Raw genomic sequence first — 16,131 nt, 5'->3', positions numbered from 1 at the left:
AACATTCTGAAGCCTCTGATGTTGCTCCCTCCAAGAAGAAGCGCAAGACCAAGAAGGATCGGGCTGCTCCCACAGAGCCCTTAGTTGTTGAACCTATCTCAATGGTTCGCCCTGTATCTACACCCCAAGAGCACCAACTGATTGTCCATGAGCCTGCTTCCACAAAGGCTCATGCAGCTGAAGACATTCCAGCAGTTGATCCCACCGCTGCTGAAGACATTGGTCACCATGACAATGTTGAAGATGATGTAGTTCTTCCTCTGATCGAGCACCAACAGGTATCACCGCCTGTGCTTACGCACAGCGAACTCATCAACATTGGTCGTCCTCTGACGCCAATTGCTCAGGATGCATCATGGGCTGATCACCCACAACAACAAGTCACACCACCCCGGCAAGAAAAAGAAGATGACTTTGAGGCCCAGCCAACTCCATCTCCAAAGGTGTCTCCTGCGTTACGCAGGCTTTGCAAAGGACCAAGGTCTCAAGTCCCTCCTTCCAGCATTCCAGAAGGAGAAGTGCATCACCAATCTGTTGCACGTCAAGTGTTTCTAGATGCCACTCCTACTGTGAATGTCTCCGCGTCTGAGGCTAAAGCTGCTGAAGACATTTCGGCTGCATCAGCCGACGACACATAAGAAGAAGAATGTGTCCCTACTCCCCCCATTACTGCAGAAGCTGTTCTCGAGGAGAACATGTCAGTGCCCGACCCTCCATCTCATCAAGTGGAGGTTGAGAATCTTGAGGTTGCCACCCCCAACACAAATGAAGCCAATGACGTAGTCATGGCTGAAGCAAATGTGGAGCCTGCACCAATGCCAGAAGTCAATGAAGCCAATGATGCAACTACTCCTGAAGCCTCTGTTATGCAGCCCAACGCCTCTGCCACTGCTCCTGTTCCTGCACCTGCTGCTGGTCCTCAGTTTGACTATCATGTTGAGCACAGGCCTCAGGTACAGAAGCCAATGCCAAGGTTGCCCAGGTTTCCAGGTCCTACATCGGCACCCAGATCTTTTAATGTCAACGGCTTCAAAGAAGACAACACCTTCTTCAACAGCGCCAAGAACCCCTACTCAAGGGAAAGAATATCTTCTGATCGGTTCTGGAGCTATCCGCATCGAAGTTATTACTCATGCATTTTGTACAATCAAGGTCGCATTTTCCCTCATAAGCGTCTTGACACTGAAGCTATAACTGGTCTGCCTTGCTTGGAAGAAGCTCTAGATTGCTTCAAAAAGTCTGGATTGTTGCCTTTCATCACCGACAAAGAGCACTGAGACAAAGAATTGCTGCTCCAATTCTATGCCACTCTTCACATTCGTGGCTACAACAGAGATCCGAAGACTTGGGTCCTTGAGTGGATGGCCGGCAATGTTCATCACGAAGCCAAAGCCTTTGACATCATTGAGCTCACTGGTCTGCCCACTCCTGGAGATCTTTATGAACCTGGTTGTCAGCTTCACAGTGCAGCTATGGAGAGCATCTTTCAGAAACCTGAACCAAACATGAGTCAGATGCTTAGCATGATGAAGCCTTTGCCTCCAGATGCTGCATATCCTAAGGAGTTCTTTGTTGAAGACCTTGAGTATCTGCCATGCACTATCTATCACATTATAAGGCAAACTCTCTGGCCCATCAAAGGACATTCTCCACATGCAAAGCTGGAAGGTGCAATGAAGACTTTGGTCTTTTATATTCTTCATGGCAAATGATTCAATGCACAAGACTTCTTCATTCGCCAACTTGCTGCATCAGGATCTGATCTTTTTGGCTTGAAGTTTTATGCTCCATGGATAATGCGGCTGATCAAACTACACTCAGCTGTCTCATATCAGCCCTCTACTCGCAATCATCGGATCTTTCTGCCTGACGTTGATATGTCCGTTGAAGCCATCTATCCAGAGCCTGCCAAGGAGCCTCTTAGTCTTCAGAATGCTGAGCATCAAAGCTTCTCTCAAAACATTGAAGGAGTTGAAGCAGTCACTCGTGTTTATCCTCTGGCTGGTACTACACGTGCACCTCATCGTGCCCTCACTGAAGCCACTGAAAGCACCATTGCCCAACGGCCCAAGAAACGATCTTGTGTTCTCAATGATCGAGAGCTTCTGGTTGCCCTTCATCAGAAATAGGATAGGCATCATGACTGGCTGAAGCGCCAAATGCAAAGCCTCTTGGTGGATGTAAACAGGATTCGCAATCTTGCCACCAAGAATGCCTTTGTTGCCCATGAAACCTGTCGACGTACATGGAAAGGACTGACGCTTATGTGCTCTGAGGATGATCTTCAAGAGGATGGCTTCTCTAAACGCTTCAAGTTTGACTCCACACCTCCAAGAAGGACTGTGCTACGACGAACTCCGTCTCTTGAAGACTCTGAGTTCTCTTCCTCCGCAACAACTGTGAATGTCAGAGTGATCGATGACGAAGACGATGCTACTTCACCGACCCCTACTTCTGCACGCATCGACACTGCCCCGAGTTCGTCTGCACCGCCGAACAACACCGACGACCTTGCTGCCTCACCTACTCCTCATGGGAACGAGTAGATGCTCTATGTCTTCAAACCTTTTTGGTCCTTACTGACAAAAGGGGGAGAAGCATATGAGTTTGATAGTCTTCAAGCGGGTCCATATGGGCGGTTGCTTTATGTTTTGCCTAGTGTTTACAACTCTCGTTTTGGATACATTTGGTTCTTTGAGTTGTAACACTTAAACTCGATGGTCGTCTGCTACTTATTTGCTATTCTGTGATGCGATGATAAATTCCGCATGTGCGACGATAAATTCCGCACTTAGATCATTTTCCACACGCCCATTTTTCATTATGCATGTCATTATCTTCACATACTTTTCATGCATGATGAATTGTCATCATAAGTTGAAGAGGATCTCCACAAGTACAACCTGCCATGTGCATTTGCATTCCAAAAGCAAATTACTTATATGCACATCTTCAGGGGGAGCCCTTGCAACTTATGAAGACAATTCCTTATCCTTTACAATTTCACATATTATATTCCCCGTTGAAAACTTCAACTAGTTTGTCATCAATCACCAAAAAGGGGGAGATTGTAAGTGCATCTAGTGCCACCCCTAGTTGATTTTGGAGTATTAACGACAAACCTACTTGAGGGACTAATGTGTTTGTGAGAATTGCAGGATAACACAGGTAGAAGTCCCTCATTGATTCGGTTTTCCTACCAGAGATAACCCCTAAAAATGTAAGAAGACATTGAAGACTAAGGTGGTATGTGAAGACATTCACATTGAAGACTATGACAAGAGAAGACATCGCATGAAGACTATGGAGCGCGAAGACTTAGATCTTTCGTAGTTCTTTTTCTTCTTTGTTGAGTCATAGGAACCACCGTACTGTTAAGTGGGGTCCAAGAGAACCAGTCAGAATGACTGAAGTGATGCTTAACCAAAATCCTATGTCTTCGAGTGAAGACTATGAGAGCGAATCTTGTCCAGAGTTGGACAAGTCAGCTTTGCTTGTAGCCCAAGTAAAGTTGTCGTGTGTGTTTGAAATCTGACCGTTGGAACACGTGTCAATTCCTTAGTGACCCAGGGTCATTTAGGACAAATCAGGTCGGGTTGCCTAGTGGCTATAAATAGCCCACCCCCTACAACCATAAACGGTTGGCTGCTCAGAGTTAGAGTACGGCTTTTGTCGTTTGAGAGCAACCCACCTCGAAGCCTTTGAGAGAGAATTCCTTGCGAGGATAAAGCCCTAACCACCCAGAGCCAAAGAGTGTTAGGCATCACTTAAGTCTTCCTGTCTGTGTGATCTGAAGACTTATTACACTTGAGGACTGTGAATCCTCCAGCCGGTTAGGTGTCGCATTCTGAGCATCCAAGAGTCATTGTGGATCGCTGGTGAACGAAGTCTGTGAAGGTTTGGGAGTCTACCTTGAAGACTTACCAGAGTGATTGGGCGAGGACTGGGTGTCCTTAGCTCAAGGGGAATAAGGTGAAGACGAGGTCTTTTGAGTTGAATCTCAGCCTCCCTAACCAGACGTACAGTTGTCACAGCAACTGGAACTGGTCCAACAAATCATTGTCTTCAACGAGTCACTGGTTTCATCCTTCCCTTCCCTTTACTTACTGTTGGTCCTTGTGAAGTCATTGTACGATTGCATCACCATTTGGCTTCACTGAGTGATTACTTGTTCTGATTGGCTTCACAATATCTTCCTACCTGATCCTTACTGCCTAGCTGCTATTAGTCATTGTGCTTTCACTTCATTGAATACTTGACTATGGTTTGCCTAGTGTAGTCTACCTTCCACTGCATGGTAATAGGATTATTTCTATCGTTTGTGTTCGAAACTTTCATGTTTCGAAAACTTTCATAAAAATCGCCTATTCACCCCCCCTCTAGTCGATCACTAGCACTTTCAAAAGGCCGCTAGGGCTTCGGCGTTCGGGCAGTTGACGATTTGGTTCTTTTTGATTAAGAACCTTGTCTAGAGTTTTCTGGCTGACTCTCCAGGTTGATGGACTATGTGACTAAGGTCATCGGCGTTCGGGGGCCGTACATAGGTACCTTGGAAGTTGTCTCTAAAGGCATCTTCCAAATCTTCCCAGCTGCCAATAGAATTTTTTGGGAGGTTGTTTAACCAGTGTCGTGCTGGTCCCTTAAGTTTTAAGGGGAGATATTTGATGGCATGTAGATCGTCACCGCGAACCATGTGAATGTGGAGAAGGAAATCTTCAATCTAGACTACGGGATCTGTCGTACCGTTGTATGATTCTATGTTGACGGGTTTAAACCCCTCTAGGAACTGATGTTCCATTACTTCATCGGTGAAGCATAGGGGGTGTGCGGCGCCTCTGTACCAGGCGACATCGCGGCGTAATTCGGACGGAGGCCGTATGTGCTTTTCGGCCTGTGCGAGGTTGTGTCTGTCCCGCCAGGTTTGATGGCCGCCCTCGCGTGTTGGAGCATGCCCCCTCAACCCATAGATTGATCTTGTTAGACCGGCTCTATTGTCCAGGTCCTTGTGTAAGTCGTAGGTATAGCCCTGGGTTGTTACCTCCTTGCCTCGAGGGCGGGGTGGCGCGGGCTGGTGTTCGGCATGAGTAGCCGGTCTGTCCCGTCCACATGGCGGTCGGTCGGGCTCGTCAGCAGTTCTATGCTTTGGCAGTATGGGCTCAAGGGCCTCGTCATCAAATTGAGGCAGTAGCTTGTGCTTCAGGTAACTCTTAGTTGGGCGTTCAAGGCTGTATTCCTCGGCAACCAGGATGTTAGTCCATCTGTCATTGAGTAGATCCTGATCAGCTCAAAGCTGTTGCTGCTTCTTTTTCAGGCTTCTTGCAGTGGCGATTAACCGGCGTTTAAAGCGCTCTTGTTCGAGGGGTTCCTCCGGCACGATGAAATCTTCGTCGCCGAGGCTCGCATCCTCTTCGGAGATCGGTAGGTAATTACTGTCCTCCGATCCCTCGTTCCCGATAGGATCGGCGGGATTAACTTGCCCATCCTCCCAATCATTCTGTTCGGATGTTGGCTCGACAGGGGCTTCGGGGTCTTCGGCGTTCTCCGGAGTGTTATTGTCTTCGGTGCCGGTATTGCTATCTTTTTGGCGACGCGATTTTGAGCAGCGCCGCCGACGTTGGTGTTTTGGAGGTGCTTCAGCAACCTGGTCCTCAACTGGATCTTTCTTGCCGTCGTCATCATCCTCTTTAGGTGTATACACCATGTACACGTCATATGTGGAGGTGGCCATCCAACATCCGGTAAACAGAGGGGCTTGGCCTTGTTCGTCTCCGGCGTCGTCGTCCATACCGTCGATGTCTTCGGAGGCGTAGTCCAGCATGTCGGTTAAATCTTCGACAGTGGCTATGAAGTGGGTGGTGGGTGGGACGTAAACTTCCCCGCCCTCAGTCCCTAGTCTGGGCTGGGCATAATTCGGGAGCTATCCTTCCGTAATGGCGAGTGATCGCATTAAGTCTAGAGCCTCATTTAAAGGCGAGGGTTGGACAGAGAAACGAGAGTCCGTGGGGCTGTCTGGAGTTGGGGCCTCCTGGCGGCGCCCGCTTGACACGGATCTCGAGAGTTCGGACTTAGAGTCCGGCAGAGTGTCTGGCGCTTCTCCGGTAGCAAGCTCCATAAGTGCAGAGGGTCCGGTGGGCTCAAGACTCCCGTCTTCGGACCTGACGGCCTGCTCTGGATCTAAGATCAAATCTCCTCGAGTATCGGCGACATAGTTTAGGTTCCCGAAACTGATCTCATGACCAGGGCATAGCTGTCAATCTGCTCGAGGTGGCCACTCGAGTTGGCACGCAGCGTGAAGCCGCTAAATACGAAATTTTGGCCAAGGGGGAAATCTCCCCCGAAACAACATCATTGTGGATGATCGAACGAGCCATCGAATCCTTTGTCGACAACACATAGGAACTCTCAATGAAAGCACCAATGTCGGTGTCAAAACCGGCAGATCTCGGCTAGGGGGTTCCGAACTGTGCGTCTAAGGATCGAAGGTGACAGGAGGCAGGGGACACGATGTTTACCCAGGTTCGGGCCCTCTTGATGGAGGTAATACCCTACTTCCTACTTGATTGACTTTGATGAGTATAGGGGTTACAAGAGTTGATCTATCACGAGATCGTAATGGCTAAACCCTAGATGTCTAGCCTGTATGATTATGACTGCCTCTACGGACTAAACCCTCCGGTTTATATAGACACCGGAGGGGGCTAGGGTTGTACAAGGTCGGTTTACAGAGAAAGGAATATTCATATCCAAACGCCAAGCTTGCCTTCCACGCCAAGGAGAGTCCCATCCGGACATGGGGGGAAGCCTTCTATCTTGTATTTTCACGGCCCACCAGTCCGGCCCACGTCACATAGCCCGGACGCCCGGAAACCCCCTAATCCAGGACTCCCTCAGCCACCCCTCCCCTTTCCTTCCCCTAGGGTCGGCCAGCCATGTAGAGGGGCGCACCAACCCCCTAGTGGGCTGGTCAGTCCCTCCTTTGGCCCATTAGGCCCATACACTTATCGGGGGTGTCCGGAACCCCTTCCGGTGACCCGGTGACTACCCGGTGCACTCCGAAACTCTTTTGGTGTTCGAATACCATCGTCCTATATATTAATCTTTACCTTTCGACCATTTCGAGACTCCTCATCATGTCCGTGATCTCATCTGGGACTCCGAAAAACATTCGGTCACCAAATCATATAACTCATATAACACTATATCGTCAATGAACGTTAAGCGTGCGGACCCTATGGGTTCGAGAACTATGTAGACATGACCGAGACACCTCTCTGGTGAATAACCAATAGCGGAACCTAGATGCCCATACTGGCTCCTACATATTCTACGAAGATCTTTATCGGTCGAACCTTATGACAACATACGTAATTCCCTTTGTCCATCGGTATGTTACTTGTCCGAGATTCGATCGTCGGTATCTTCATACATAGTTCAATCTCGTTACCGGCAAGTCTCTTTACTCGTTTTGTAATATATCATTTGCAACCAAGTCATTAGTCACTTTGTTTGCAAGGCTTCTTATGATGTGTATTACCGAGAGGGCCTAGAGATACCTCTTCGATACTCGGAGTGACAAATCCTAATCTCGATCTATGCCAACTCAACAAACACCTTCAGAGATACTGTAGAGCATTTTTATGATCACCCAGTTACATTGTGATGTTTGATAGCACACAAGGTATTCCTCCGGTATCCGGAAGTTGCATAATCTCATAGTCGAAGAAATATGTATTTGACATTAAAAAAACAATAACAATAAACTAAACGATCAATATGCTAAGCTAACAGATGGATCTTGTCCATCACATCATTCTCCTAATGATGTGATCTCATTATCAAATGACAACTCGTGTCTATGGCTAGGAAACCTTAACCATCTTTTGATCAACGAGCTAGTCTAGTAGAGGCTCACTATGGACACGATATTTGTTTATGTATCCACACATGTAATTAAATTTCCGATCAATACAATTCTAGCATGAATAATAAACCTTTATCATGATTAAGCAAATATAATAACAACTATTTTATTATTGCCTCTAGGGCATATTTTCATTACTCGTGTGGATTGTTCCGACCCAGCCGAGCTAGATCTTGGGCTACCACAATGACATATTTGAAATCCTCTAGGGCATGCGACATTCGTCAATGATCAGCCCCGCTACCATGTACTGATCCGAGTTCATGTTCATCACTTTCACCATATTGACAATGCCAACTAAACTACCAAGAAGTGGCAGCTCGACGTGCAAGGGCTAGTTCTTTTTTTAAAGAGCCGCCGGTTATCCTGTCACTATGCCTGTTACTTAAAACAACTTTGCGCTAGGCACCCCAACAGATTCACGAACGACAATTGCTCCACAAGCACCCAGCCCTCTAAGGATGCCCATCAACATTATTGTTAATATCATCTACAAAGACTCCATTACCAATTATCCGAGCAACAAAAGAGTTCCTGGCAAAGAAAAACATAAAACAAAAGGGTTTTCGGCTTTAGAGTTATATAAGCTACCCAACCAGCGCACAACTTCAGTTTTTTTTCTTGAGAATTTGCACATTTCGAGCTCTCCCCGCTGAGAGAATATCGCACGGAAACCAAGATTCAAAAAAACTTCACAAAAACCACGGTTGAAAGATTTGAAAACATCTAAAAAAGTACAGGTTGTTAAGAGCATCTACAGTCGGGTGTCTTCAATCCGACCCCTCAAACGCCCACAGACGCGACCGGGCTCGTCCGCGGATAGTGACTGGCCACGTCTCAAATATTTGATTCTACAATAGGGCACCTCAAATTAGAAACCTCAAATCCATATTATTACATGCAACATGAAATCTAATCTAACCGGAGCTCGCCTGATTCTGCCGTGGCCATGTCCGGCGGCCGGCTGCGCTCACCAGAGTGTTGGTCCGGTTGCTGACAAGGTAGAGTAGGGCATGGATACAGGCCGGTTCAAGGGACTCAAGGCGCCACCATCTCCCATGCCCTACTCCTCCTCATCGGAGCCCGGAATCCGTTGGATGCCGGTAGACGTCAGATCGATGATGGATCCATCCTGGGACGAGCCGATGACGTCCACCACGATGTGGTTGCGGCGTTCGGACTACTGCTCCATACGGGGGGGGGGGGAGAATGTGACTCCGCCTCGCCGACGTCCACCGCTGCATGGGCTGCCGTCGCCTCCCGTGCTCGCTACCTCGCACGGCGGGCACGCCATGCCATGTTCTTGTCGGACGAGGCCCATGGTGTGTCCTGATGCTCGGCGCGCCAATGGAGGGGTTGTGCATCCGCCCTCGCGTTCGGACGCCAGGCGGACCGCACCGCCTCCAGCGAGGCAACGACAACACACCTAGCGTCGGATCCATGCGCCATTTGGGCGGACGCAATGGATTCTTGACGGAAGGAGTCGGAGCGCTGTCGGGCATGGGCGTCCTCTCGGGAGCGGCGGAGCGCAAGCCGGACGGCCATCTCCTCCTCGGGGGCGCGTGGGATGAGCTCGGGTCGATGGATCTAGAGGTGAAGGACTCGGATTCGCTGCCCGCCATGCAGGAGATGACCGGAGATCGCCGGAGATGAGCTTGGGTGGCGAAGGGGAGTGGAGTGAAGTGGCTAGGGTTTGATCCGACGACCGGATGAAGGAATATATGTGGGTTGGGTGGGCCAGTATGGGCCGGGTCCGATGTGCTGACGTGCCCGGGCGCTACCATATCCACCCCATATTTAGGTCGGATATAAGGGGTGCTGGTCAGCTCGGGCGCCCGGGCGTTTGAGGCGTCCGCCTGGATCAAAATTTTATGACCAATCAATGACTGCACGGGGCGCCCGGATGTTTGATGAGGGTTTGAGGTGCCCGGGTGTAAATATTATAAGAGGTTCGGGTTATATTCTACTACCATGCAAAATTCAAAGATGAAACGAACATGAGATGCAAGTTATAAAAAAGAAAAAATCAACATAAATAGTGATGTTCATTGTTTTGTTTTTGAGCTAGTCACCACTCATGCCGAATGGTGAACACTACTCAATGCTGATTTTTTTTATAGCTCACACCCCGTAATGTGTTTGAACTTGAATTTTCACATGCTAATGGAACATCATCATATGAACATCCTGTATCTTAAAGATTTTTTTCAAAACTTAAAAACATTTCTGCGTGATTTCCGTCAATTTCCATGTGACATTCTCCCCTCACCGCTTCCGGCCACGAGCCGACTTCTCTCCCAGCTCCGCTTCCTCGAAGCTTTCCAGCCCGCGCCCGCTCCACCCGTTGCGCCGACACCTCCGGCCCGGTCGGTGTCCCCACCGGCCAAACGCCACGCTTTCCCGCGGAGACCCCGCGTGGAGCCCGCCCCCCACGACCCCACCACCTTCCCCTCCACCTGGCCGCGCGCCGCGCGCGTATTAAACGGCCTCCTCCTCCGCCTCGCTCCTCTCGCACCAACGCCACAGACCACCAACACCGCAGCACGCACCACGCGCCCCCCCCCCCCCCCCCCCCCCCCCCCCCCCCCCCCCCCCCCCCCCCCCCCCCCCCCCCCCCCCCCCCCCCCCACCGGCATTCGATTCGGAGCCCAGCTCATCCGCCGGCGCCGAGGTACGTGAGATCCCGGCCGCCCTGTTGCGAGATCTGGCGGCGTTGCTCGCTCGCTAGCCTGTTGTTGTTATCACCTGGAGTGCGTCTCGAATGTTGTCCCGTGGCGGGTTATCGGGCGGGGTGTAGTCCGCGTGATCCGGGGGTTGAGGGAAGGGATCCCGTCTCCCGGCCGAAATGGTTGGGTCCGGCGGCAGTCCGGGATGCAGATCTGACGAGGAGGGGTCCTAGGGTTGCGCGCCTGCAGCTGGATCTAGGGATCATTGCACTGGGAGTTTAGAGGGCTGGATGATCTATGTTGTCCGAATCAAAATAGAGAAAAATTGAAATAGTATTAACGCTGGGTGATCTGCTTGTTCTGATCTTTGTTTATGTTAGCTGTAAGCGGCGGGAAATCAAGGGAGATCTAAGTTTAAATCGGGTTGTAATTGTGATCCTTTTGTTTGTCTAGCTCATTTTAAAATGGACCCGTATGCTTGTAAGCATAACAGCGAATATCCCTTGGTTAGGTGGAAGGAGAAGAAATATCCTTTTCTGGAACAGTGTGTGATCCTGCCTTTGCATCTCTCCTGATTGATGCTAGGCATGGGTCACGGGTAATTTTTGGGTGATGAGCTCGGAAACTTGCACTTATTTTTGTTGGTTGGAAATGAGAATACTGATTGTGATCCTGTACAGGTAATTCGGGAGTCTACTCAATCAGTGCAATGCTGTTTAAGGGTTTGTTTATGTGTAATTAGTGAATCAAACTCCCTGATTTTTCTAAGTGGTTTAAATAACCAAAGTGTCCTCAGCCCTTAAACAATGTTAGTGCCACTCCTCATCTTCACCATATAGAGTGGTGGTTTTACATGTTGTATTTCTTCTCTTTTCATTTTGAGATGCATAACTAGAACTTCTAAACTGAATATTCGAATTATTTTCAGCCATGGGCACGGTTGTGGATGCTCCCGCAGTTGTGACTGAGAAGGAGGTACGTGTATGGCATTACTTTTCATTCCTCATTCCCTGGATATATTAGATAAGCACTTGTTGCTGCAAAGGCGCACTTCTTCATTGAGGATGTGCAATGCCTTCTGTTTACAGTATTAGCGGACATTCTTCAATTTATTAACTCTTTCACACAAGCGTTGTGCCCTGAATCTCACCGTGTTACATCTACTTCTGTTCATAAATATAAGATGTTTTGGATATTTCAATATGGACTGCATACGGATTGAAATGAATCCAATTCGGAAAAAAGTTAGAACATCTTATATTTGTGAATGGAGGGAGTACTATCTAACCATTTAGTTTAATTTGGAATAGATAAACATTATTGTTGTTGGACTCGTGTCCAAAGAACTTGAATTCTTGAGCATACTGCCAATATAATTCTGGCACCTTGAGCAACGCTTCATATAGGCAGTAAATGAAACTCCCTTGTCTCACAGAAATTTTGCTATTCATGATTCTTTGTTTGTCTTATGGCCGAAACTTTGTTTTTCATGCAGGTGGTTGCTGAGAACATGTTGGGTGACAAGAAAGTCACAGTAGTATTTGTTCTTGGTAAACTTTCTTTGATAATATATCTGACCATCAAATGCGTATTATCAAGCATTACATGTATCTAAATAAATAAACTTTCTTCTGTACCTGACCCAAGAATTTACACACAGGTGGTCCTGGAAGTGGAAAGGGCACACAGTGTTCCAACATTGTTGAACACTTTGGATTCACCCATCTTAGTGCTGGAGATCTTTTGCGCGCGGAGATTAAATCTGGTTCTGAGAATGGGTATGTTAGTTTCTTTCATAAGTTTCTCTAGAGCAATTTTTTTATGAAAATTATATTCGTCATGTCAATCTATTTATTATTTAACATTTGCATGCACCTATGTTTATTTTTACACTTAATTTTACAGAACTATGATTGAGAACATGATAAAGGAGGGAAAGATTGTTCCGTCGGAGGTGACTATAAAGCTCTTGCAGCAAGCCATGATAAAGAATGAGAATGATAAGTTCCTCATTGACGGGTTTCCAAGGAATGAAGAGAATCGTGCTGCGTTCGAGAATGTTGTAAGCTCGTCTACTCCTTGCACTTCAAAATTGATGTTCTTTCACTTTTCACTACTAACTCACATAATAGTTCAGCTTCTTCTTGTCTTCCATCATAATGTACGTATAAATGACTTTGCAAGATTGCTGATTGCTTCACATTTTCTCAGACAAAAATTTCGCCTGCATTTGTGCTATTCTTCAATTGTTCTGAGGAAGAGATGGAAAGACGTCTTTTGGGACGCAATGAGGTTTCATTCTTCACATATGTGCTCATGTTTGGCCTATGTGTCCTTATCAAAACCACCATTTTCGTGTTTCCAACAATTTGTATTGTTTTGCAGGGTAGAGTTGATGACAACATCGAGACTATCAGGAAGAGATTCAAAGTTTTTGTTGAATCCAGTTTGCCTGTGATTGAGTACTATGACGCGAAGGACAAGGTTAAGAAGGTATTGCTGCACTCCCACAATGACTAATGAGGGAACCTCAAAGGAATGCATCTCCACATGCATGCATGGGGGTTATAAAATTGAACATTTAGGGAACACGTTAGTCTGAACCCCGAAGGAACAATATACTGGGATAACAGTCTTGCATGCATGAGGACTGGGTTTTTTTTCATGCACTTTACTACCCTTTTCGGAATCTGTCCACTTTCAAACTTACTGCCCAACTTGCGTATGATCAGATCGATGCTGCAAAACCAATTCCTGAGGTGTTTGAAGATGTCAAAGCCATTTTTGCCCCATATGCCAAGGTAATTGTTTAATTGTACTTGTTTTATCTTTCGTTTGTAGCATTTCAACGCTAAATATTATGTTTGTTTCTATGCTAAAAGCTAAATAGTTCCCCCTGTCACGAGAATGTCATGACACTTGTATATTTTTATATAACATTATGTTATTATATATCAGGCTACATAGAACAGTATAAAGGACCACAAAGGTGATAAATGGAATGATTTCATACAAGGTATAACTTCTCTCCTTTTTATGTTTCATTACATTCTTTTTCGTATTGGTTTTTAGGCAATTTTCATAAGTGGCACAGCCATTCATCTTATTTGTTTGGGAAATTGAGCAATAAGATCCAGGGTGGGGATCTGTTTAGCTGTCAGGTTGACCTAAAAAAACATTCTTAGTCACACTTAATTTGGATATATTAGTACCAGCAACATTTGAATGAGGATATATCAAATTCATGATCCAACAGTCATGATGGTACTACGGACTTCTTGCTTGCTCTGCATTTAATGCTAGAACCATGAGGGTCTTTCAGAAGTTATGGTAGTTAGTGCCTTTGCAGTAATATTTGCTTTGAAATATGCAATAAACAGCACATAGCTTTATGGTGATACTGTACCCTGGAAGGCGTTCTGCTGCTTCCATGTCGTTGTTCTTGAACCCTATCAGTGGAAACTTTGTTATGTGATTCTGTACAAAGGGTTTAAATTGACATGAGATTTCTGAACCCAAGTTAATGTAAATATCTCACTTTGACGAACTCCCCTCTTGCTTTCACTAAATTCTAAATCTATCTTCTGAATGAGTCATCTGCTATTAGTTGGTACTCGTTCAGAGTGACTACTACTGATTGCACTGATAAACTTAACTTAAAAGTGAGTACTACTTTGAGAAAACAAAATGCCCTCCCGCTTTTCACTTTCATCAGAATTTTCATTAATCCCTTCTGAATGTGCCTTATGCTATTATGAATATCGAACTATTACACTGATAAACTCCACATAAGTCTGACCTTAATCACACTGTTTTCTTTTGCCTGGAAGAAGCAATTTTTTCCTTTTTCAATTCTTCCCTTCGATAAAAATGTATTTATCTGGTTATTGCTGTCACAGCATACCTGTTTAATCCTCGTTATGATGTCTTGCAGGTTTTGCTCAAGTGTGACTACATATCTGTGATTACAAACCCTTAATATAGATCAGACTTATCAGTAGACAATTTGATTTGTTGCCAGCAATAAGTTAGATCTGGTTTGTGGTGTTCCTGCTAGAAGTTTTTATTTACCACCCATTGTTGGTGTATCCCATGTAGTGTTCCTGTACCATTGTGTAATTTACTGAAAGGACGAATCAGACCTTGTGCCCATGGGCTATCCGGTTGTATTACAGAAAATTGAACTTATCACATGTTCACTCATATTTACATTCTTTATACACTGTTGGTTCTTCTGTTGAAGATACAGAGTGACCCTTGCCAATGTCTGTTCAGTGTGCACTTTGCATCGCAATGTTACATGCTCAGAAAATGTTGGTATTTACAAAGTGTTTACACAAACTTGCATAATTTGATTGCGTGTGTTAGCCAATTTTTGTTTGGTCATTGTTTGCAGGCATTTGTGCTATTCTTTAAAACCATCCATTTACAAAGTACAACAACTATTATGGGAAGGCAAAATACCTAGATCATCAAGGTACACTGAGGTTCACCACAGAACGAGTAGAATGCATCTCTGGTCCTCCAACTTGGGCATGTTCCCGAGTACGGTGAGCTCCATTACGGTTATAGCCCTAGTTCTTTTCCGCTTAAGAATCTCAGCTATGTTCATTTGCAATGTATCTCTGGTCTATTGTACGTTTTTTGTTGATTTGGTTCCAATTTAATTAGGGTTTAGGAGGAATTGTGAGGTTTTATTACAACTGAATTGAACATGTTGTTTCCTCTGAATTTTAGTCAGTACAACACACTGATCGTTTCACTTGGAGTTTGTTCATGGGGGATTTTTCATAGGTCACAGATGCAATAAGTCGCTGAACAGGGAGAAGGTTTGCTATGATTTCTGTGAATGCAGTACAACATGCATGGAAATGTTGGATGATCTCATCGAGGATTTGGGATATGAGCACAAAGGGAAAATAAAGACCTATTTGCTCCTGCTTGGTAGTCAAACAAATGAAGATGAGCTTCGGTTGATCTCAAAGAACAGTGACAAAAACTGCATTTGCGCAATGGTTAGAGAGGGACATAGGTATCACATGTTCTATCTAGAACGCGTAAATAACGTCAATGCAGAATGGGATGATGTTTTTTTTAAAACCCTGCTACACACTTGCCTGCTACTATCAGTCCTATGAAATGCAGAAGAGAGGAGAAGCAGGACAATGGTGCAGATATGAGCATTGGGCCAGATCAGAGCATTGGGGCATGCTGTTTTACAGATAGCCCAACAGAGGCATAAGTAGAAGCAGAGCAAGTGTACAGGTTGTTCAAGATGATTTGGAGGAAGGTGATTAAAAAAATGACTCCTCTGACTCTGACTATGAGCCAGAAATAGTGGATAGTGACTATGACTTGGAGGAAGGTGATGATGATTTGGTCAACGACAACTGCCAAACCGATGAAGAGAACAAAAGGAAAGGAAAATGAAAGCAACTTAAGAAAGATGACAATTACGAAGTTGACGGACTTGAGCTTCCAGATTCAGATGACGAAGATATGAAATTCAATTCTAGATATTTCACATATGCAGATATGAATGAA

At 45.9% G+C, this 16,131-nt stretch overlaps 1 protein-coding gene across 2 annotated transcripts; it reads left to right on the top strand.

The window, feature by feature from the left end:
* Window positions 1–10,529: 10,529 nt before the first annotated feature.
* Window positions 10,530–14,829, top strand: LOC125507977 (UMP-CMP kinase 3). 2 transcript variants are annotated; one of them, XM_048672522.1, is made up of 10 exons: window positions 10,530–10,592; window positions 11,516–11,562; window positions 12,083–12,137; window positions 12,248–12,365; window positions 12,493–12,649; window positions 12,799–12,879; window positions 12,973–13,080; window positions 13,320–13,388; window positions 13,546–13,603; window positions 14,522–14,829. In XM_048672522.1, the coding sequence occupies exons 2-9, from the start codon at window positions 11,518–11,520 to the stop codon at window positions 13,552–13,554; spliced, it is 642 nt and encodes a 213-aa protein (XP_048528479.1). In that variant the 5' UTR covers window positions 10,530–10,592; window positions 11,516–11,517; the 3' UTR covers window positions 13,555–13,603; window positions 14,522–14,829. The 2 variants fall into 2 exon arrangements, with proteins under 2 accessions (XP_048528479.1, XP_048528480.1); XM_048672523.1 differs by lacking the exon at window positions 10,530–10,592 and adding an exon at window positions 11,279–11,395.
* Window positions 14,830–16,131: the final 1,302 nt, after the last annotated feature.

The sequence above is a fragment of the Triticum urartu genome, chromosome 5, assembly GCF_003073215.2.
Source record: "Triticum urartu cultivar G1812 chromosome 5, Tu2.1, whole genome shotgun sequence".
NCBI lineage: Eukaryota > Viridiplantae > Streptophyta > Magnoliopsida > Poales > Poaceae > Triticum > Triticum urartu.
This window is presented reverse-complemented; position numbering and strand designations above follow the sequence as displayed.

Bases quoted from the DNA above. Each gene is read 5' to 3' on its own strand.
- LOC125507977 (XM_048672522.1), top strand. From the start codon at position 11,518: ATGGGCACGGTTGTGGATGCTCCCGCAGTTGTGACTGAGAAGGAG. The intron at 12,366-12,492 runs GTATGTTAGTTT...TTAATTTTACAG, and splicing joins AAATCTGGTTCTGAGAATGG to AACTATGATTGAGAACATGA. The intron at 12,650-12,798 runs GTAAGCTCGTCT...ACATTTTCTCAG, and splicing joins GTGCTGCGTTCGAGAATGTT to ACAAAAATTTCGCCTGCATT.